This window comes from Knufia obscura, assembly GCF_036327395.1.
Source record: "Knufia obscura strain CCFEE 5817 isolate CBS 148926 chromosome Unknown scaffold_15, whole genome shotgun sequence".
In the NCBI taxonomy this organism is placed as follows: Eukaryota; Fungi; Ascomycota; class Eurotiomycetes; order Chaetothyriales; family Trichomeriaceae; genus Knufia; species Knufia obscura.
Window position 1 is genome coordinate 145,879 of NW_027042701.1, and position 19,592 is coordinate 165,470.

The 19,592-nt window shown below is 51.8% G+C and overlaps 10 protein-coding genes across 10 annotated transcripts; 3 read left to right on the forward strand and 7 right to left on the reverse strand.

Annotated features, from left to right (window-relative positions):
* Positions 1-264: 264 nt before the first annotated feature.
* On the reverse strand, positions 265-1,859 carry wsc1_2 (Protein SLG1; the record flags this gene model as incomplete). The annotated part of the gene is made up of 1 exon (XM_064878262.1): positions 265-1,859. A coding segment is annotated over one exon (1,595 nt), but the record flags the coding sequence as incomplete, so codon positions are not given.
* A 1,431-nt stretch (positions 1,860-3,290) lies between these two features.
* PMZ80_009870 (uncharacterized protein) lies at positions 3,291-4,005 on the forward strand (the record flags this gene model as incomplete). Its single annotated transcript, XM_064878263.1, has 2 exons — positions 3,291-3,547; positions 3,597-4,005. The coding sequence occupies 2 exons, from the start codon at positions 3,291-3,293 to the stop codon at positions 4,003-4,005; spliced, it is 666 nt and encodes a 221-aa protein (XP_064725831.1).
* Positions 4,006-4,045: 40 nt separating this feature from the next.
* VPS20 (Vacuolar protein sorting-associated protein 20) lies at positions 4,046-4,726 on the reverse strand (the record flags this gene model as incomplete). The annotated part of the gene is made up of 2 exons (XM_064878264.1): positions 4,046-4,640; positions 4,689-4,726. 2 exons carry the CDS (start codon positions 4,724-4,726, stop codon positions 4,046-4,048), a joined length of 633 nt encoding a protein of 210 aa, XP_064725832.1.
* Positions 4,727-6,344: 1,618 nt separating this feature from the next.
* On the forward strand, positions 6,345-8,237 carry PMZ80_009872 (uncharacterized protein; the record flags this gene model as incomplete). Its single annotated transcript, XM_064878265.1, has 5 exons — positions 6,345-6,518; positions 6,541-6,734; positions 6,909-7,889; positions 7,943-8,048; positions 8,109-8,237. 5 exons carry the CDS (start codon positions 6,345-6,347, stop codon positions 8,235-8,237), a joined length of 1,584 nt encoding a protein of 527 aa, XP_064725833.1.
* Positions 8,238-9,209: 972 nt separating this feature from the next.
* Positions 9,210-10,554, reverse strand: ARO2 (bifunctional chorismate synthase/riboflavin reductase [NAD(P)H] aro2; the record flags this gene model as incomplete). The annotated part of the gene is made up of 2 exons (XM_064878266.1): positions 9,210-10,084; positions 10,149-10,554. 2 exons carry the CDS (start codon positions 10,552-10,554, stop codon positions 9,210-9,212), a joined length of 1,281 nt encoding a protein of 426 aa, XP_064725834.1.
* A 1,014-nt stretch (positions 10,555-11,568) lies between these two features.
* Positions 11,569-13,136, reverse strand: MAP2 (Methionine aminopeptidase 2; the record flags this gene model as incomplete). The annotated part of the gene is made up of 2 exons (XM_064878267.1): positions 11,569-12,217; positions 12,277-13,136. The coding sequence occupies 2 exons, from the start codon at positions 13,134-13,136 to the stop codon at positions 11,569-11,571; spliced, it is 1,509 nt and encodes a 502-aa protein (XP_064725835.1).
* A 55-nt stretch (positions 13,137-13,191) lies between these two features.
* PMZ80_009875 (uncharacterized protein) lies at positions 13,192-14,199 on the forward strand (the record flags this gene model as incomplete). Its single annotated transcript, XM_064878268.1, has 2 exons — positions 13,192-13,229; positions 13,431-14,199. The coding sequence occupies 2 exons, from the start codon at positions 13,192-13,194 to the stop codon at positions 14,197-14,199; spliced, it is 807 nt and encodes a 268-aa protein (XP_064725836.1).
* A 459-nt stretch (positions 14,200-14,658) lies between these two features.
* Positions 14,659-15,727, reverse strand: POR1 (Mitochondrial porin; the record flags this gene model as incomplete). The annotated part of the gene is made up of 5 exons (XM_064878269.1): positions 14,659-14,808; positions 14,859-15,361; positions 15,414-15,444; positions 15,505-15,627; positions 15,680-15,727. The coding sequence occupies 5 exons, from the start codon at positions 15,725-15,727 to the stop codon at positions 14,659-14,661; spliced, it is 855 nt and encodes a 284-aa protein (XP_064725837.1).
* Positions 15,728-16,352: 625 nt separating this feature from the next.
* On the reverse strand, positions 16,353-18,130 carry ASN1 (asparagine synthetase; the record flags this gene model as incomplete). Its single annotated transcript, XM_064878270.1, has 2 exons — positions 16,353-18,057; positions 18,105-18,130. 2 exons carry the CDS (start codon positions 18,128-18,130, stop codon positions 16,353-16,355), a joined length of 1,731 nt encoding a protein of 576 aa, XP_064725838.1.
* A 798-nt stretch (positions 18,131-18,928) lies between these two features.
* Positions 18,929-19,454, reverse strand: hus5 (SUMO conjugating enzyme Hus5; the record flags this gene model as incomplete). Its single annotated transcript, XM_064878271.1, has 2 exons — positions 18,929-19,182; positions 19,235-19,454. The coding sequence occupies 2 exons, from the start codon at positions 19,452-19,454 to the stop codon at positions 18,929-18,931; spliced, it is 474 nt and encodes a 157-aa protein (XP_064725839.1).
* Between the last annotated feature and the right edge of the window lie 138 nt (positions 19,455-19,592).

The window sequence follows — 19,592 nt, forward strand, 5'->3', positions numbered from 1 at the left end:
TGTGCAACCGCCTTCTTGGGTTATAAACATAGCCCAAAATGACTTAAACTTACAAATAATACAAGAAACTATTATGTATTGTATTCACTATTCATGCCTGACTAAGAAGATATCCTTGGCCTTCGTAGTACTCATGGAACTTTTCCTGTTCTCAAGAAGATAGTGTCTCTTTCTCCTCATTCATGTGTTTGGGTATCAGCTCATTATGTCGTTTCTTCGTGGAGATCGTGATCGTGGTATGGAAACATTGTGGTTGTATCCTTCTCACATGAAGTGCATGATGTACACGAACATTGCGCAGCCTGCTAGCATGTTGAAGAGGACAACTGCATCTTGTGCCTGAGGTCGATAGATTGAGGCATCGGAGGTGGGCGTATCGCTCATGGCGGGACTGCTGAAAGGAGGAGTCGTCATTGTCATCTGCACCATCTCTGTGGATGTCATTGTCTTGGTCGAGGATGCGATCGAAGTTATAACGCTCGTGATGTTGATCACGCTCGGAACGGTCGAGGTGAGTGTCAATATGGTGGCAGGTGCGCCTGTTTCGTTGCCTGCGACGCCAGGGACGGTGACGGTCTGAGTGACAGTCATGTCTCGTGTTGAAGTCCACCATGTAGCGAATGTGCCAGGTCCGTGGGTCATGCTTGGTACAGGTTCTTCACTGTAAGCCGATGGAGGACCGAGGCTTGCAGATAGGGCAGAGCTGATTGATGCAGGTATGTCAGGACTACCTGTCATGCTTGACGCAGGCTCTCCACTGGGGCCCAACGGAGAGCTGAGAGTGGCCAATAGAGCGGAAGAGATCGATGCAGGATCGTTGGCCGGTGATAACACTGTAGCGAAGCCCGATAGAGCCTGCGATGGCGCTGTCGTGGTAGACATTGTGGTTGCCGATATCATCGAGGCCGTGTCCATGGGTGGTTCGAGAGCAGGAGGCTCACTGACAATTCGTACCGCAGGTGGCACCCCGGTGGCGGATGGAAGGGGACCGTTGACTGGTGTTGGGTAAGGGTAGAAGCGTTCTTCCAGAGCCTGCGCCTGAGCGAAAGTGCTCAAAGTGAGAAGTCTTGCGAAAAGGAGAAAGAGCCCATGCGGTCTGACCCGACCAGCCGATCCATGGTAGGACGTTATCGAGGGTGGTGCTGTTCTCGTTGATGTGGCTGGGTTTGAAATAGTTGGGACTACAGAGCTGGTTGATTTGACGGGCGTCACGCTCTCGGTGGTCGCCGATGTGGTACCTATTATGGTAGATGGCGATATATGACTAGTCATTCCACTGCCTCTAGGAGAGCTCCAACCGGTAGGATAAGCCGTTGTGCTTGTGTTGAGATACGGTGGAGTCGAGGAGGTAGATGTGGAGAGGTCGGGAGTCCCAGTCACATATACAGTCACAACGCTTGCGGAGCACGTTGGCGCAGGTGTGACCTTGTTGGCGGGTCCGTCGAGTTGATAGTCGAAGGAGTAGACCTGCCAAGATCCAATACCACCACATGTCTGTTCCTTTTTTCCGTTGCAAGGTGCGTCGCATTTATTATCGCCGACTAGCTTGTCGGGTGCCGGTGAAGTGTTACCACAATAGCATACAGAGCCAGCAGTAAGTGCCATGATAGGGTAATGTTCGTTGCCACAAGCAGATTGGCAGGACTCAAGAGACTGGTGGGTATCTGTATGATCTTCTGTAAGGGGTTCGTATGCAGAGAAGCACCCAAGTGTCGATAGGGGACCGAATTCGAAGGTACGCGTCATGCTCTGGATTTCGCTCGCAGCGGCTGGCGGAGGTGTAGGGCTGACCGTGAGGGTCATGACAGGTGTTGTAATTTGAGACGCAATATCGCTTTCGGAAGAGATAGTCGTGGATACTGGAATCTGTTAACTTATGCCACAACTAGATGGAGCAAAGCCTTGCAGGAGGAGGCAGAAGACATATCAGAGTAGATGGTCGTGGTCGTGTCTGGTGGGGTGACGACTATGTGGAATCAGCATATGCAATCAAGAGATGAAGCGGGCTTACCATTGGTGACAAGGCTAGTAGTTGTGCTTGTCAGTCTGATTGTCTCAAGTGGTGTCGCAGTGGCGTTTGAGTACGAGATACTGGAGGCTGAGAAAAATTAGTCATACTGTGTGGTGTTGACACCGACGTAATCTTACCTCCCAGCGGGCACCCAGAAGTATCGCATGAGGTCCCGGCGACCTCTGTGACCGGGCCAGGCTTGACAGTGACATAGTAGACAGTGGTCGCAACTCTTGTTGTAGTCTGACCTTGAACGGTGACGGTCGAGTTCTGTGCGGTGTTGTCGAGACCTGCCACAAAGGCAGGCGCGATGGCCGCGAGGAGAGTTGAATACCGCATGGGCAACGTAGACGAGGGTTTCGAGGTCTTGACAAGAGTAGATATTCGGGAAAGAGGGTACGTTATCAAGAATGTGGTAAACGAAAGTATGCAAGAACTGGATCAAAAGAGCGACAAAAGTTTGTGTGTGAATAGAGGGGGTGAAGGATACAGAGAAAGTACAATAACAAAAAGATGCAGTCACGGGACTAGCCTGCCACTATTCTGCAGCCTGCTTCATATTGTTTCAGGTGTTTTCGAATACAGTGATAACTTCTGCAAGTGTCCACATGGGTTCTCACTGCTCAGGCGAGGAAACACTTACACCTGAACCAAGATATCTCTGCCCCAGCCTAGCCTTGAGATGCTCGAACGCGTGTTGATAGCAATCCACGACGGCACAATCCTATGTCCTATCACCACACTTCTCTACAGCTCGGTTAAGCGCAATTTCTTGGTCTGAGGGCGCCGTTGACATGCTCGGAAGACTCGATAGGTCAGCTTGGGTTAAGGCTGTGTTTGTTATCAGGCTTCTGGTTGTCTCAGAATGAACTACTATATCCTGACGCGGCTGGCTCGGAACATTCTCGAGCTCCTGGAGGTAATAGCGAGGCCCAAAGCAGTTGCACCTCAATGCTCACCATGCCGAAGAGGTGAAGATGGTATAATGCGATAACAGGAGCATGAAGTCGCATCGAATTTTGCCTTGTTTGCACCTTGAGGCACTATGTCAATTTCAGGCTAGTAAGCCAGGCAAGCGCCACCTTCCCTCTTCGAACCATCGTTAGTGACGTGCCTTTGGCCTGTAGCAAACAGTAACTGTTCGTCGAGGCGAATTGAATACTGGTCGTCAGAGAGACTGATTGAAGTTCTACTTTAAGTCTTAAGTTGCGTCTCTGGAATAATACCAGATACAATTGAATCACCACCAGATTGAAATATATAGCAGGTCCCAGCCGCCATGTCCTGCGAGCATGAACACCACAGCCATGACCATGATCGGCACAATCATGGTGATGGACACGACCACTCTCATGATCTTGAGCCGGCGCTCCAGTCGAATCTGTACAAACAAATCCAGTTTGACAAAATTCGTACCTTGAACGAAGCAGAATCTCGATCAGGCGCAGCCATTGTTCAGAAGGAATGGCAAGAACGACTCTCAGATACACCGGTTCTGGAAAGTGACGCCGATGAGCAGCTTCTGATGCACATCCCGTAGGCTTGATCCTCTCCTGTTCGGCTTGTCGACTGACGTGATCAACAGATTCGCCGGCTCGTGCAAGCTCTACTCCATCCTCGTCCGAACATCTGATACGCCCAACGCTCCTCGTAAGCTTAAGCTGTTCCGCAACCGCGACGACTTGGACTTTGGAACTGCATCGGATCTCCAGCCAACACAGGTCGTTGATCTACCACGATCAAACGAGGTGGCCGACATTCCACTTAATCGTGCTCACTGGAACACAACGACTTCCATAGATATGTTCTTCGAGGATAACCATTCGGATGGTGATGAGGATGTAACCCATGTATTCTACCTTGGCTTCAAGGGTGACTTCATGGCGTTGAATAGAGAGCCGATTAGTGTTCTGTACGAGGCTGCTGCTAATCCGAATGACCACAAGGTCATTCAGGGATTGCAGAATACTGGCCAGCAATCGCTAGGACAATGAGGTCGAGGTTGTAGTTGTGATAAATCATCACCTGGGGTTTTCAAGCTGCTTCAAGTTGTGCTTTTCTTGCTCGTGCTCTTTCCTTCCGTTTCTGTTCCTTGTCAAGTTCAGTCTCGGGTGCATTAGGCAGGTCGCCGTCTGTAATGATAGTCTTTGATGGCGCATCTGGTAATTTCACTCCCTCAACTTCTCGTTCCAGAGCCTCAAGCTCGTCCTCAACATCATCTTCCTCTTGATTGCTGAGCTGCCCAGCCAACGTTTCGCTGATCTCTTCCTGCTCGCGCCGTGCCTCCGTAGAATCTTCCATGATCTTCTCAACTGATGCTAGACCACCCATCTCCTTATTGATCATCTTGAGGACTTCAGTCCCTCTCTGCAGACCGAAGACGACATCTTTCTGTACCAACGCAAACTCAACGTTGGAGGTTAGCTTCTCGAGCTGTTCGAGCTGGGCATCGGTTTGCGATAGAAGTGACTCCTGGTATTTCTTCCGACGTAGCGCTAGAAGGGCCTTCTCTTTCTCGCCCTTGGCTAGACACACTCTCGCGATCTCCTTCTCGCGATTCGTGATGACAGTAATCTTCTTCTGGTATTGTCTGAGCTTATCTCGTTGGTTCTTCATGTCCAGGATTGCCCTAGTAATTGAGTCAGCCGCTGTACGTTACTGCTACTGCCAAACTTACCTGTCCTGAGCGGAGATCTTGCTCCCCGAGTTACCCATGTCGCCTGCATGACCCTACATTCGCATCGCTGCACGGAAGTGATGGGCGAATGGCTGTTGGGGTGGGATACACCGGGGACTGTTTACCTCGCCAATGTCCGTCAGCCTAGGCGTTGACATCATCGCGAGCTTTGGCGTTGTCACCCCTACGGCAAAAGCATAGCCTTCTATGCTGTACTCATGTTTGATAACTTGCAAACTATTGCACAGAGGTAAATGCGTCCCCTCGTCGTTCTCCTCTTTGTGAAGGCCAGCTAGAGCTCTGATAGTAAGACTCTGTTCGAATATTGACCTTCAGCATCTGGTCCCAAAGGTCGCCTCGGCGAGCAATTTGACAAGTGGTTCTACCTCCAGCACTTGTCGCGACCTACTCATTTGCGTCTTTACCAATGATAGTGGATAAGGAGTATGCTCAAGGTATGAACTGTTGAATATGGCCGATATTCTAGCTCAATGTGAACACTGAGTCGGCGATGGTTCCATTCCGTTGCTGCTTCCTGCCTCCAGAGCTGCGATGAGCACTTGCATCACCCCAACCTCAGAGTGGCCCTTCCGTCTCGGAATTTGAGCAACTCAGATCACTTTGTCATGAGCAGTCCCAGCGTCCTTGTGCTGTCCACGCCATGTTCGGCCGACCCAGAACTGCTCCGCAGGCGATATATTTAGCGGTAGCCTCTCATCACAGTTATGCAGCTACGCAGTCTACGGTGAGCATCGCGGATTCTACGACTTAGATTCAGCCGACGTGTGTACCTACGATCATCTCGTTTTGCGTCTGGAAGATCTGGAAGGTGGTATTCACGTCTTACGATTGCTCTACCTGCAGCTACCGGGTTCCCGGAAGGTCTTGTATTGTTACAGTCCTTGACTTATGCCAAGTCTTCACCAGGCACATCAATGCTAGGCTCTGCTATGGACAGCATTGTCCATTGTAGACCAGAGTGACGGGTCGAGGCCGATTCAATCGAGCTTGTCAGCATGTCGCTCCGCTCAATTCTCCAATATTTAGTGGCAAGTGTCGTGCGCTTTCGTTGTGTTAAGCGACTCGAGGCTCTCCATATACCGATATTGCTCACCAGGATCTCTCCGGAAGCCGATGCTAGCTAATCACGTATGGTGTCGTAGGGTTCTATAGCAGTTTCTGAAGCTCTCGGGAGTGGTGGATCTTGCTTTATGCCAGCTGAATACCCGCCACTTGGACCAGCGCACTTGACGCAGTGGCCGTTACCCTATGTCTGCCGTCAATCACTTTAACAGAGCCCGCGACTTCACTGCATCAACTTCAGTTGATGCATCCACCATGACGTCGCACCAGCTGTCTGCGCCAAGCCACTTGCCGGCAGCCAACCGAGCCCACCTTATCTTTGGAGCTTCTCAGCAAATGGCGTGAGCTGTAGAACAAGCACAAGCAACGGCAATCGTTCTCGCTAACCAGGATCGTACATGCGCGATCTCTTCAAGAAGCAACCACATAAGCCAACATGTGGTTACCGTCGTAGCACGCCATCCACTTGGTGCTGGGGGCCTCCACGACAGCTGGTTCGTCGCTGCTTCCACAAAATGAGCTTCCTCCCCGCATCTCCTGGACATTCAGCCTCAAACTCTATTGCACGCTACAATGGACGACTCAAAGCAGGACGTTGAGACCAGAGGCTCTATTGTCGGCGAAGATGTCGCGCATGGCATTGATGACAAGGGCACGATTCCCAAGGGTCAAATTGACCCCATCTATGAGGCGAAAGCACGAGTGCTGAATCGTGCTGTACGCGATTTCGTCGCTTATGCAAGGACCGTATGAGCTGACCACTGAATAGATCCAAGATATCGGTATGGGATGGTACCAATGGCAGCTGTTCATTGTAGTCGGTTTTGGCTGGGCAAGCGACAACCTTTGGCCCATAGTCACATCGCTCATCTTGACGCCGGTCACGAACGAATTCATTGTCTCCCGTCCACCGTTATTCTCGCTGGCTCAGAACATAGGTCTCCTTGCGGGCGCCGTCTTCTGGTTGGTTACCCTGAATGATATGTCACAGTCCAACCCTCAACAAGCCTTACACAATGCTTGATGCTTAGGACACAATGCACGATGTGTTTCGGCTCAAGCATCTAAGCGCTATATCCCCAGCACCCCTTCCATTTTTGGTTTTGTCGTTACAGGATTACTAATGTCTGTGCGCAGGGGCTTCTACGCTGATATCGCAGGTCGGAAGTGGGCTTTCAACCTCACACTTGGCCTCACTGCAGTATGGGGCATGATCGCAGCTGGTTCACCGAACTTCGCAGCAGCCGGTATATTCGCAGCGTTCTGGTCGTTCGGAGTCGGAGGCAATTTGCCAGTTGATTCTGCAGTCTTCCTAGAATTTCTCCCCGGCTCCCACCAGTATCTTCTGACGATCTTGTCGATCGATTGGGCCATAGCTCAGGTCGTCGCAACACTGATCGCATGGCCTCTTCTCGGGAACATGACATGTCAGCAGACTGATACAAACTGCACGAAATCTGAGAATATGGGCTGGCGCTATTTCCTCATTGCAATGGGCGGCATTACTTTAATCATGTTTGCACTACGATTCCTATGCTTCACTATTTTCGAGTCACCCAAATATTTGATGGGTCAAGGTCAAGACGAAGAGGCTGTCAAGACCGTTCACGAAGTCGCAAAACGCAACGGCAAGACCTCCGACCTTACGATCGAAGATCTCAGAGCTTGTGAGCCGTCAGGGTACCAGGCGCGCACCGGTGCCAAGGACGCAGTCGCACGTCGTCTCGAAGCCCTCAAGTTCACGCACGTACGCGCACTGTTTGCAACGAAGACACTAGCTTGGTCGACTACATCCATCATGGCTGTGTGGGCGTTTATTGGTCTCGGATACCCGCTTTACAACGCTTTTCTACCATATCTGCAAACCCTGCGAGGCGTCGAGTTTGGTGATGGCTCGACGTACATCACATACCGGAACAGTCTGATCATCGCTACACTCGGTGTGCCGGGTGCCCTGCTTGGCGGTGCACTCGTCGAGCTGAAAGGATTTGGCAGGAAAGGTACGCTAGGGTGCGCTACTGCATTGACTGGTGCGTTCCTGTATGCGTCGACAACTGCGCAGACTTCGGATGCTCTGTTGGGATGGAATTGCGCATACAACTTCTTCAGCAATGTCATGTGAGTTTACAGACTTCTTCAGACGGTGAGAATCATGCTGATTGTGGACATAGGTATGCAGTGCTCTATTCATACACGCCGGAGATCTTCCCTACCAAGGACCGTGGCACAGGGAATGCCCTTACTGCTAGTGCGAACCGTGTCTTTGGTATTATGGCGGTAAGTGCTTGTTTCGCATCTCTCCTCGCCTCACGGTATGCTGACCATTGAACCCCAAAGCCCATCATTGCAATGTTTGCAGATCTGACGACTTCTGCTCCAGTCTATGTCAGCGGCGCACTATTCATAGCAGCCGGATTGATAGTGTTTCAACTGCCGTTCGAGTCGAGAGGCACGGCCAGTCTTTAGCTCCACTCCCATTATTAAGCGGCCTCTCTTGTTACGCATAGACTTGACAAGCTCAAATGATCACTCATCGGCAGCCAAATGGCACCGTTCCCTCTACGTGGAACAGTGCCGCACCATCCTACATCCTGTGTCTCAATGGACTCAACCCCGGCTGCAGCTAGGGTCACAATACCAGGGACAGGACCTTGACCCAAGACACTGCTCACCTCGACGGACAACCTCTGATCCATCTCCAGATCCAGTCGTGTGATTTCAAATCCTCATCTTTCCTTGGCAGCAAGTTTACGGCTATCGCTCAGACAGACCAACCTGAGAATCCCGACCATGTCTTCAGTGTATCGCTGATTCAAAATATTGCACCTGGACCAAGACTATGCTGGCACTACCTGTGCTAGATCGGCGGATGGACCATCATTCGATATCTGCTCTCGGAAAGCACGGGGCTCTCCTAGACGTACAGTACGAGCACGCTTGCATTGGTTGCAATCATAGACAATAATCCATCGGCCGAGCAGAAACAGGCTACCTAGCTGATCGCCAATATGTCTGATGGGAACGTCGGATCGCAGGAATCGGTACTGGATATCAAAGAAAGTGTCATGCCGGGTTGCAAGAAAGGCGATACTTTCCTGGCTATGCGCTCATCCATTCAGATGGCGCGAAAAGTACAGATCCCACGATGGATGTGCAAGCTTCGTCAGGATCCCTTACGAAGGCGCGATCTGCCACGCCGCTATCTCCTGCGCTTTTGTGTACCTATGTTATACCACGCCACAGTGCGAGCTGCCAGCAAGTAGTCGACATGACGCACGAGATCGAAATCCGAGACTCATATTCGGTAGTAGATACCATAGAGCTATCGATTCACTGATCGCGCCTCACACAATGTCCGCCCAGTGACTTTCATGTCCGAACACGATCTATTGTCTATGCTGCTTTTCGTCACAAACATTACTCACTCCCTCACCACCTCTACTTCCCCTCCCCATCTCCACCCCCATTAACCACCCTCGCCACATCCCCCGAATTCGCATTCGTCCCACTCTCACCAACCCCCAACATCATCCCGCTCATCTTGCCCTCCAACGCCGGCAATCTACTCCTCATCCCCTCCCTACTAACCTGCCCCATCAACGCATCCATAACCACCAAACTAGCCATCGCCTCCACAATCGGCACCGCCCTCGGCACAACACAGGGATCATGTCGTCCCTTCGCCTCCAACACCCCTTCCTCCCCTCCATATCTCGCCGTGGCTTGCTGCTGTCCGATCGTCGCCGGTGGCTTGAATGCAACACGGAAGTAGATATGTGCTCCATTGCTGATACCGCCTTGGATCCCACCGCTGTTATTCGTTCGTGTACGAAGTTTGCCCGTGGTTGGATCAACGAAGAACGGATCATTATGGGTGCTCCCTGGGACTTCGCAGCCGCCGAAGCCACTTCCAATTTCGAAGCCTTTCGTAGCGGGGAGGGACAACATCGCGTGCGCAAGTGTAGCTTCTAACTTATCGAAACACGGCTCACCCAAACCAATCGGGCAATTCCGAATCACGCAGGTTACGGTGCCGCCTATACTGTCATGCGCATCGCGGAATTGTTCGATTGTTTTCGTCATGCGGGCTGCGGAGGCGGAGTCTGGACAGCGGATGGGCGCGAAGGAATCGACTTTCTCACGGGTTACGGTGTCGATTAGGGAGAGGAATTCGGGTTGCGTTGCGTAGGTTGGGTGTTGGGCTGTGGGCGGGAATTGGTGTTCGCTGCCGACGCCGCTGACCCAGGCGACGATCGAGACGCTGTGGGAGAGGGTGAGGTATTTTTCTGCTATTCCTGCTGCTGCGACGCGGCCTGGAGGTTCGTGTTAGTTGGTCGGATGAATCACGGGTGGGTGAAATGGAGAGTCTGTGCTTACCTATCGTCTCCCGTGCACTACTCCTGCCACCACCACTGCTAGCCTTGACGCCGTATTTCTCGAGATAAGTGAAATCAGCATGACTCGGCCGAGGGAAACTGTCCATGTCGCTTTTCCCACCACCGCCGTAGTCGTGTGGTCGTTGGTCTTCGTTGCGTACCATCATTGCAATTGGTGTGCCGAGTGTGATGCCGAACTCGGTGCCGGACTGGATCTCGACTTTGTCCTTTTCGTTTCGTGGTGTGGTTAGAGCTGACTGGCCTGGTCTCCTTCGTGTCATTTGTGGTTGGATGTCGGCTTCTGTTATGGGGAGACCGGGTGGGACGCCGTCGACTATGCAGCCTACTGAGCGACAGTGGGATTCGCCGTAGGTTGTGACGCGGAAGTGGGTGCCGAAGGTTGACATGGTGGTGGTTGGGGGGTTTGTAGAGCCTTGTGGGCTTGGTGGTGTGAGGTGGATGTCTTTGCGAGTTTTGACTGTTCAAGAGTATCCGAAACTGCTTGTAATTGCCGGTATCCCAGAGATGTTCAAGGCTCGAGTGTTTGTAGTATTTAGAAAGAGCTGTCCGTGTCTGCTGGCAACAATTATGACTGTTCGTGATTCTTGGCACTCTTCCTGGGAAGTCTAGAGGCTCTCTCTGGCACGTTCACTGCAGCAGGCGGAAAGATGTCCACAAGCGTGGAGGCTGTTCGGGAATTCTGTATTTCTAGATGCTTAAAAAAGAACGCTCCATACAAAATCTCGTGTTTCCCACTGCTCAGAAGCAGTCAAGAAATGCTGGAAAATAAAAATTGCGGTTCCGAACATCGGAGTGGAAAGTCAATCTTGACCATGACGACTTGTACTTTCCTACTTCTATTATCCACTGTCCAGGGGCAATACTTGTGAACATGATTGCAAGAAGCATGATAACGATAGCAATACAGACGGAGCAGGGGGGCACATCGGCCAATCACTCAACCTGCGATGCAGAAAGGCAATAAGCCGGAAGGAAGACTAGAGAGGTCATGGGCGGAGAAAGCTACTGCTGAGCAGCGGTGACAGCCCACAAGCAGTCTTGGAAGTCACAGAGTTGCAAACCACGCTGTGTGTTCTCTATTCATGTACCAACGAACGCCCACTTGCTCCCGCGTCTATGTCCTTGTGTCGTTCAGTTCGTTCCATTTTCGTCATTCAATGACATGCTTCTATCCAGAAGCCGTCTGCCGTAGTCTAATCAACTCTTTCAATGCTGAACCCACCACTCTCCTATGGGTCGAATCACAATGCCTGCTCCCAAGCGAACGCTTGATCCCGCATAGCAATACCTGTAGGGTTGGCAGCATAACTCACTCACAGTCCTGCAAATCTGCCCTGAATCACTTTCCTCAGCATCAGACAATATCCCAAACACACCAGTATCAGTGCCTCTCCTCAGCCTCAATAATCATCCCCCCTACTAACCACCTCCTTACAATTCGGCCTCAACAAAATCGTATGCTCAAACTGCGCCGTATAACACCCCTTCTGATCCACCAACGGCGGATAATCCTGCACAATCCCATTACTCACCAGACTATTCAAGCCCAACAAATACTTCTCCTGTCCCAACCTGTCCAAGTACCGTCTACACCACGGTAACGTCCCAAAGTTCTTCTTGATAACACTCAACAGACTCTTCGCACTACTCACCCGCAATGGCACATTCGGCGCATCGGGTCTCAACGCATAGTGAGATACCTCCATATCATCCTGGACATATCCCCGCCCCGTACTTCCGAATGTCTCAATGGCGAAGATCTCGCCTTCTTCCATCTTCGTCTGGTCGTTGCTCTTCACGATCGGCACACTCTTCCCGCCGTGGATAGAGCCCTGGACTATATCGTGCCCATTCAAATTCTTGATCGATTTGACGGGGTATGTCTTGCCGTCTATGGTGACTTCGTAGGATTCCATTGCTTCTTGGATTTGTTCGCCGATTTCCCCGACACGCACGTCGATGCCGGCGGCTTTTACGCCGGTGTTTGTTGCGTCTTTAACGGCTGCGAGGAGGTTGTCGTAGGTGGGGTCCCAGGTCATTGTGAATGCGCTGAGGTTGGTTGTTAGTATCCACTGATTGCTGGGTGGATGTGTAGGGGGGGTGCTTACCTATCCACGATTCTCTGGTTGATGTGTACGCCAAAGTCAACCTTGAGGACGTCCTTTTCGCCCAACACCCACGGCTTCGACGTAGTATTCGGCGTATAATGGGCAGCGCAATGATTTATGCTCAGACCCGTAGGGAAACCCACACCAGCAATCAGCCCATCACCCTCCTCCAGCCCCTGGTGACCAGTAAGAGCCCTCGTACAATCCTCAATCCCCTCCGCAATCTCATGCAGCGTCATACCAGGCTTAATACTCTTCTGCGCCCACGCCCTCGTCTGCCGATGTATCTCAGCACCCTGTCTATACTCCGCCAGGAAATCATTCCTCATCCTATCAAGATGTCTCTTCTCCTCATTCGTGGTTCTGTACTGCTGGTCCCCTTGATACTCGACCTCCTGCCCAACAGGATATGTATTGTTCGGAAAGAGCTGCGACACGGGTACCCGAGGAGGATCAGACTGTACTTTTGCACCAGCACCAGCACCAGCCTTCTTCTTCTTGGCCTTCTTCTTCTTCTTCTTCTTTTTCTTGTCGCCTGTTCCTGCGGTGTTTGCGGCACCTGCATCGGCTGCGTCGTCTTCGTCGGCGTCGTCTGAGTCTTGATCTGATGCGTCTGCTGTTGTGCCATTTGTGCCCTTCGTTTTTGTGGTTGATTTGTCGGTTGAGCCGTTCAGCTTCAGCTCTGAGAGCTGATCTGCTGTTTTGGCGGCCATGGTGAGTATCGCCTTGATTTGAGAGTCGAGGAGTGCACAGATTTCGTCCTCGAGGTCGAATACAATGAGTATTCGTAGTGTGGGGTCCTCCAGAAGAACAAATTCATTGTTAGCCTGAGGCATCAGCAAGCGGGGATCCGCGACCATCGTCCTCCGATTGATGCCCGGATCTCCAGGCCGCAGTTTCGCCTACAATTCAATGATGACGTTCACTCAAGCTCGCATGCTCAAAAAGTCCCGGTCAGTCTCCCTGACCTCTACATTCAAAGTCGCAGTCGTGCTCTCCACCGATAGCTTCCCAGAGGCACATCAAGCATGAAGCATGATCAGTCGCCCCTTCATCTCTGCCACACGCTCGTTGGCACCTACACAACCATGTCCCCTCCCAACTCATAACACGCGCCTCACCAGGAGAGCACTTCCTCGCTCTCCCAGGCCCAGGCCATTCTCAATTCCACACCACCGCCCCTTCACCACGACCCCTCCTCTCTCCACAGAGAAATCCCACTACGACATCCTCGGCGTCCCACCCGACGCAACCCGCTCCGACATCAAAAAGCGCTTCTACACCCTCTCCCGCGAAACCCACCCGGACGTAAACAGACACGACCCCAACGCAAGCGAGCGCTTCTCCGAGGTCAGCGAAGCCTACACCGTCCTGGGCAATGAATCCAAGCGAAAACAGTACGACCGCGACGTCATGCCACGGTTCCGTCCTCGCAGCCGCAGTAACCGCAGCGGAACATACGCTGGCTCCCGCCCCGCAACAGGCCTGAGTAAACGCCGCGGTACATTCCGCGGGCCGCCACCATCTTTCTACGCGAACGCCGCTGCGAATGAGGAGGAACAGATGAGGCGGGAACAGGCGGCATGGTCCGCCGGTACCCAGTCCCAAGCTGGTACTTTCGACGCGAGTCAGTTCGCGGAGGCAGGCAGATGGGACCCAACGTTTAACCCCACCCCCGTCTACCGCACGCAGAGCGCTGAGGATCAAAGGCGGCAGTCGAGGCGCGCGGCAGAGATGGCGGCGGCACAGCAGTATGCGGAGGAGCAGAGTAATTTCTGGGGGCGGTTTGTGGTTGTTAGTGCGGTTGTGGCGTTTGGGGTTGGGGTGGGGACTATGGTTAATAGGATGAGTGGGGGTCCAAGAGGGGGTTTGTTGAGGGGGGATGGGAGTAGGAGGGGGGATGGGAGGAGGGTGGTGTCGTGATGGAGGTGGAGGGGGCAATGCGTAGGGTTATCGTGTCAGATTGATTATGCGGGCGTGGAAGTATATAATGAAGGCGGGTGGAAGCACGAGAGAAAATCTTTGTGCATTCGTTGTCTTGGTATGCAGAGAAGGAACAGCCCAGTAACCCAACCATGAGCCAGGTTGGGGCAGGCACGTATTATTAGCCCTGGAAAGAGCGCTGGATGCATATTTGTGGCATTATACGAAAAAAAAATTCTACTGGGCAGGCACAAACGAGTTCAATTGGTATTGCTTGAAAAGTGTTTAGACATTCAATTCGAGATAGAACGCTAGCCTGGAAAGTCCACAAATAACATCTCCTGCAGCGCTCAATGCCTACGCTCGCTTACGAAACACATCTTCTATAGCTGTTCTGTACACTTTTCTGTTTTCGGCGCTGCATCCTCACTGCGCCCAATGATCGCTCTAACATGGTGCTTAACCCTCAAATGTGAAGGAAGCACCGACCTTGTGGGCCGACTCCTTGAAGTTCTGGGTGTCGACAGAGGCACCAACACCGAGAGTGACACCGGTGCTGAGCTTGACGTTGTAGGCGAGAGCGGCAATACCCTTGTCGTTGATCTTGGCCTATCATGAATTGTCAGCATTCCTCTTCTGAAGTCCGAAATATTGCCTACCTTTGCGAAAGAGCTGGGGTCAAGCTTGTACTTGGTCGCAACTTCCATACCGACGTTTGGGCCAGCGTTCGAATCCCATGTAGCCTTGGCACCAGCCTCAACTTCGGTGTTGACCTTGTGGTAGTATGCAGCAGAGAAGATGCTCAGGTTGTTTGTGGCGGTGATAGAGGCAGCATATGTAGGCTGGGAGTATCCCGCAGCCAAAGCGTATCTTGTGATGGCGGCCTTGCCAACATCGTAGCCACCCTCAGCACCGACAACCCAACCCTCGTGACCGACTGTGGCATCGAAGGTTGCGATTGGGCCCTTGAAAAGGTCGGTGAACAGTCGGGTGTTGACTGATGGCTGCTTGTAGTAGAGGTTGAGCTTGCCGCCGTAGGATTGCTTTGCTGGGAGGTAGTTGGTAAGGATCTCAGCTTTCAGACCCTTGGTAAGGTTGTCTTCAAGCTCAATCTTGGTGTCGAGGGAGTTGGCAGTCGTCCACGTTTGGGTCAGTGCGAGACCTGTCAAGCGGTCAGTATTCCTACTCGTGTGCCTCCTAAAGTTTTGACATACCTGAAGCCTTATCGGTGTATTTCCCCTCGAGCTGGGTAGCCCTATTAGTATGTGCTATCCTGAAGTGCCGACGTAATATGAAAAGTCCTACCGATCCGGTGATTGGGCCATCATGTGCGCTTCGACCCTTGGCGGTGAAGTTGACACCATTCGGTGCTTTGCTCTTGACCTCAAGCGCAGCAGCTGAGGTGTGGTAGAAGTCCTTGTTCAACAGCTGTAGCTCATGTTAGCACAAGGTGATAGCTCGGGAGGAGGAATGCGCTGACATCGTTGACAGGCTTCGAGATATCCGAGAAGGGGACTGGAATGGCCATCTTGACGACGAGGATGTGAAGATAGGGGATGAGTATGGAAGGGTTGTAGTTGCGATGATTGTTGTCAATTCGAAGTTTTGGGAAAGCACGGAGAACGGAGCGTGAGGTGCAGTCGCAGTTGCAGTTGCAGGAGGTGCCGATCGCGATTTTTCGGAGAAGCTAGCGTCCAACAGCTCGCGACTGCGCCGGTGGTTGCTGTGTCCAATCGGAAATTGCCTCTTCACCTCATGCTCTGCATCCACTTCTGTTTTGGCTGTCAGTTTCACGTACGGGAGTGAAGCAGTTGAACAATCATCCAGACTAAGAGCGAGGGCGCAAGAATGAGAGATGATAGATGACATGATGGCAGCGGCCTAATTCAAGTGGACTTTTCGCTATTACTGTGAGCTAGCAAACTCATTACTAAAAGAAGCTATCTGTTGTGCTTTTCCGCATCACAATGATAGCCATCCTCAGCTTTCATGCAAGATCTCGTGTGTCCAGCTCCTGAATGTACACAAAAAGCTTTCCAAATGTTGCAAATGTACATAGCAAGTGCCAACGCCTTCCAAGCACCCTTAGCCATTTCAGAACGTTCATGCCGAAATATGTCCGCCTGCGCCGCAGCCCCGATATCATGTCGCCCTTACTTCTTCTCCTTGTATTTCGCAACGTGCGTCGCAATGGCTCGTCCAGAAGGATCTGTCTGTTCTGACCAGGTCGGCGTCCATCTCATCACAGTGCTGGCACAGTATTGCGGGAAGTGCTGGTCGAACATAGTCCTATACCAGTACGCTTCTTTGCTGTCAGGTACATCACTTCCCCATTCAGGCTTTGGGTTCTTCATCATCTCGTCCGTCACATGCACTTCAGCATTATCCTTCAGAGCATCAATCCAGCCATATCCGACGCCGTCACTGAATTGTTCCTTCTGCCGCCAAAGAATGTGATCAGGCAGGTAAGGCTTCACATCCGGCTCGTCAGAGGTATCGAATGCTTTCCGCAGGATGTACTTCTCGATTCTGTCCGGTGTGCACATCTTCTCCTGAGGATCAATGTTCATGCACACCTCGAGGAACTGCTTGTCCAAGAATGGCACTCGTGCTTCCAGTCCCCATGCAGAAGTCGACTTGTTGGCACGAAGGCAGTCCGACAGATGTAGGTTCTTGACTCTTCTTACCGTCTCTTTGTGGAACTCTGCCTTGTTGGGAGCGTTATGGAAGTATAAGTATCCACCAAATATTTCGTCACTTCCTTCTCCTGACAGCACCATTTTCACACCCATTGCCTTGATTTTTCGGCTGAGGAGGTACATCGGCGTGGAGGCTCGAATCGTGGTCACGTCAAAGCTTTCGAGATGATAGATTACATCGCTGAGGGCATCGAGACCTTCTTGTATGGTGAATGTCATGTCGTGGTGTATCGTGCCTAGGAATTTGGCTACCTCAAGCGCAGCTTTTGTGTCTGGTGCACCTGGCAGCCCTATCGAGAAGGAATGTAGTTGCGGGAGGAAGGTTACTGTGTTGAGGCCGCCCTCCTCATCATCGATCCCGACTAGGCTGTTAATTGAGTTCTCTTTGTGGCCGTTGGTTTGTGCGGTGGCCAGCGCTTGCTGTCTGAGGGTCTCCCGCTGCGCGATCGAGGCTGTCAAGCTCGAGTCGAGGCCGCCAGACAGGAGCACACCGTACGGCACTTCAGCCATGAGACGCTTCAGTGTTGATCGCTCCAGGGTCTTTCTGATTAGCTTGTAGTCTATTGGCGTGTCCGGCACTCTGTCTCCATCCCACCAGGTCGGCTCAAAATACCTTGTGAGTTTGTCCGTTTTCGAATCGTATACATGACCTGGAGGGAAGAAGTCGATCTGGTCTGTCACAGGCGCAAGAGCCTTCAATTCCGAAGCGAAGTAAACAGCGCCTGGTGTCTGACTGTTGCGACCGATATAGAAGGAAGTAATGCCAATTGGATCTCTGGCTGCTATTGTTCGGTCCTGCTCCTTGTCGTAAAGCACAAAAGAGAACATGCCATCCAGGTGTTTCGGCGCATCAAGACCATACTGCTGGTAGAGTGGGATGATGACTTCGCAATCTGAGTGTGTCTTGAAGGTGTATGGCTGCTTGATGGTCTTTCGTATTATTCTGTGGTTGTAAATCTCGCCATTGACGGCTAGAGCTATTGTGCTGTCATCGTTGACCAGTGGCTGAGCACCCGAGTCCACGCCCACTATACTAAGGCGTTCGTGGCAAAGGATGGTGTTGTTGCCAATCCAGTTGCCAGACCAATCTGGTCCTCGGTGTCGAAGGCACTTGACACATTGTAGTGCTTTGGTCTTGAACTCGGCAACGTTGGGATGGCTAAGTGACAGTTAGACAAGAACTCACAGCGAGCAGAAGGAACATACCCATGGCAGGCAAATATTCCACACATCTTGGGGTGTTTGCAAGGTTAGTGAGGAGAAGATGCAAGAAGTGGCAGAAGCAAGTGAGAGACAGGAAAATGAAGGTCTACTTCACCAAATGACAGCGCAGAGGTGAGTCAAGAATGGGAAAGAAGGACAGCGACGCGCATGTGGCATCGACATAAGATAAGCAACTCTATCAGTGGGGTGTATGGCTGGACAACCAAAATTGATCCCGTCGTCTTGAGCTGGTTCTGTAGACAAAATATTGTGTGGAGCGTCATAGGGTGCTCGTCGGCGAAAAATAAGCTTGAACTTTGACCTCGTTCCGATTATCGGGTGAGCGACAGGCACGCGACAGCTCCGTCCAGTACCTGACATCTGAGGAATTGGAGGACTTGCCCTCACTTTTGGCAGCTCATGACTCTCGGCAACAGCAAAAGGTCAGGTTCGTGTGGAATGTGAAGACGTGGATTGGCTTGAGAATTTGGTGATTCTTAAGTAAACAGCCCCGCAGATGGTATCGCGCGCCTATCGCGCCCACGCCACACGCGTTGAGAAGCTCGTACCCCCACGCTTTGCCCAATCGGGCAGCACATTCCTCCGAGTCACGGTGTTGGAGTGAAGCCATCGAAATGTCCCCTGTTACCATTCTCGCCTCATCCACGCTGTTACTGCAGAATACCAATACAGCTTTGCTCATAAATTCATTGCCATCGTGCCATCGTAATATCCGTGCCAACCGTGGTTGCACCCTGCGCCCTGCTAAAAAAGAAACATGAAGCCTCCAGCGCCGTCAACCCATGCGATGTGCCGCTATTTGTGCTTCATGGAGTCGGATTGTCCTTGACGACAGATTTGATCTTCCTTTCGTATGCTACTCGGTCCTTCTTAAAGAGATTGTATGCTTCGGCTTGAGCTGGAGACTCCGGATTGGGATCATTCAGCAGATCCTGGATGCCCAGAAGAATCTGCTTGATTGTGATTGCTGGTTTCCAGCCTTCTTCCTCATTCAGAATGGAGAGACAGACCGTGCCGGATGGATAGACGTTCGGGTGAAATAGAGGTGGTGTGAACTTGCCTGTGGCTGTTAGCTGCTGATGTGTTCCATTGAATGCTATGCGACAACTTACACTTTGGTGGCTTCGTAGGATACTCGTCAGGGAAGGTTATGGTCAACTTGAAGAGTCCGCCTGCCCAGATTGTGCCTGACCTGCCTGGAATGCCGACCTCCCATACCTTCAGATCTGTGACACCGTTTGCGCCTCGTGCCGGTTTGGCATAGAAGCCGAATGGATGGTCTTTGCGCCATTGCTTGCGCTCCTCTTGAAGTCTGTTGATACACAGAGACATGGTTGTGGTTTGCGCAATCCTAATTCGGGGTCTAGAAGTCTGGAAGCTTGGGAGTCGTAGCGGCTCTAGAGTGGAGTAACAGGTAGGAACCTGTGGAAGGTACACGACGTCTGGAAGTGGACTTGTTCCAAACTGCAG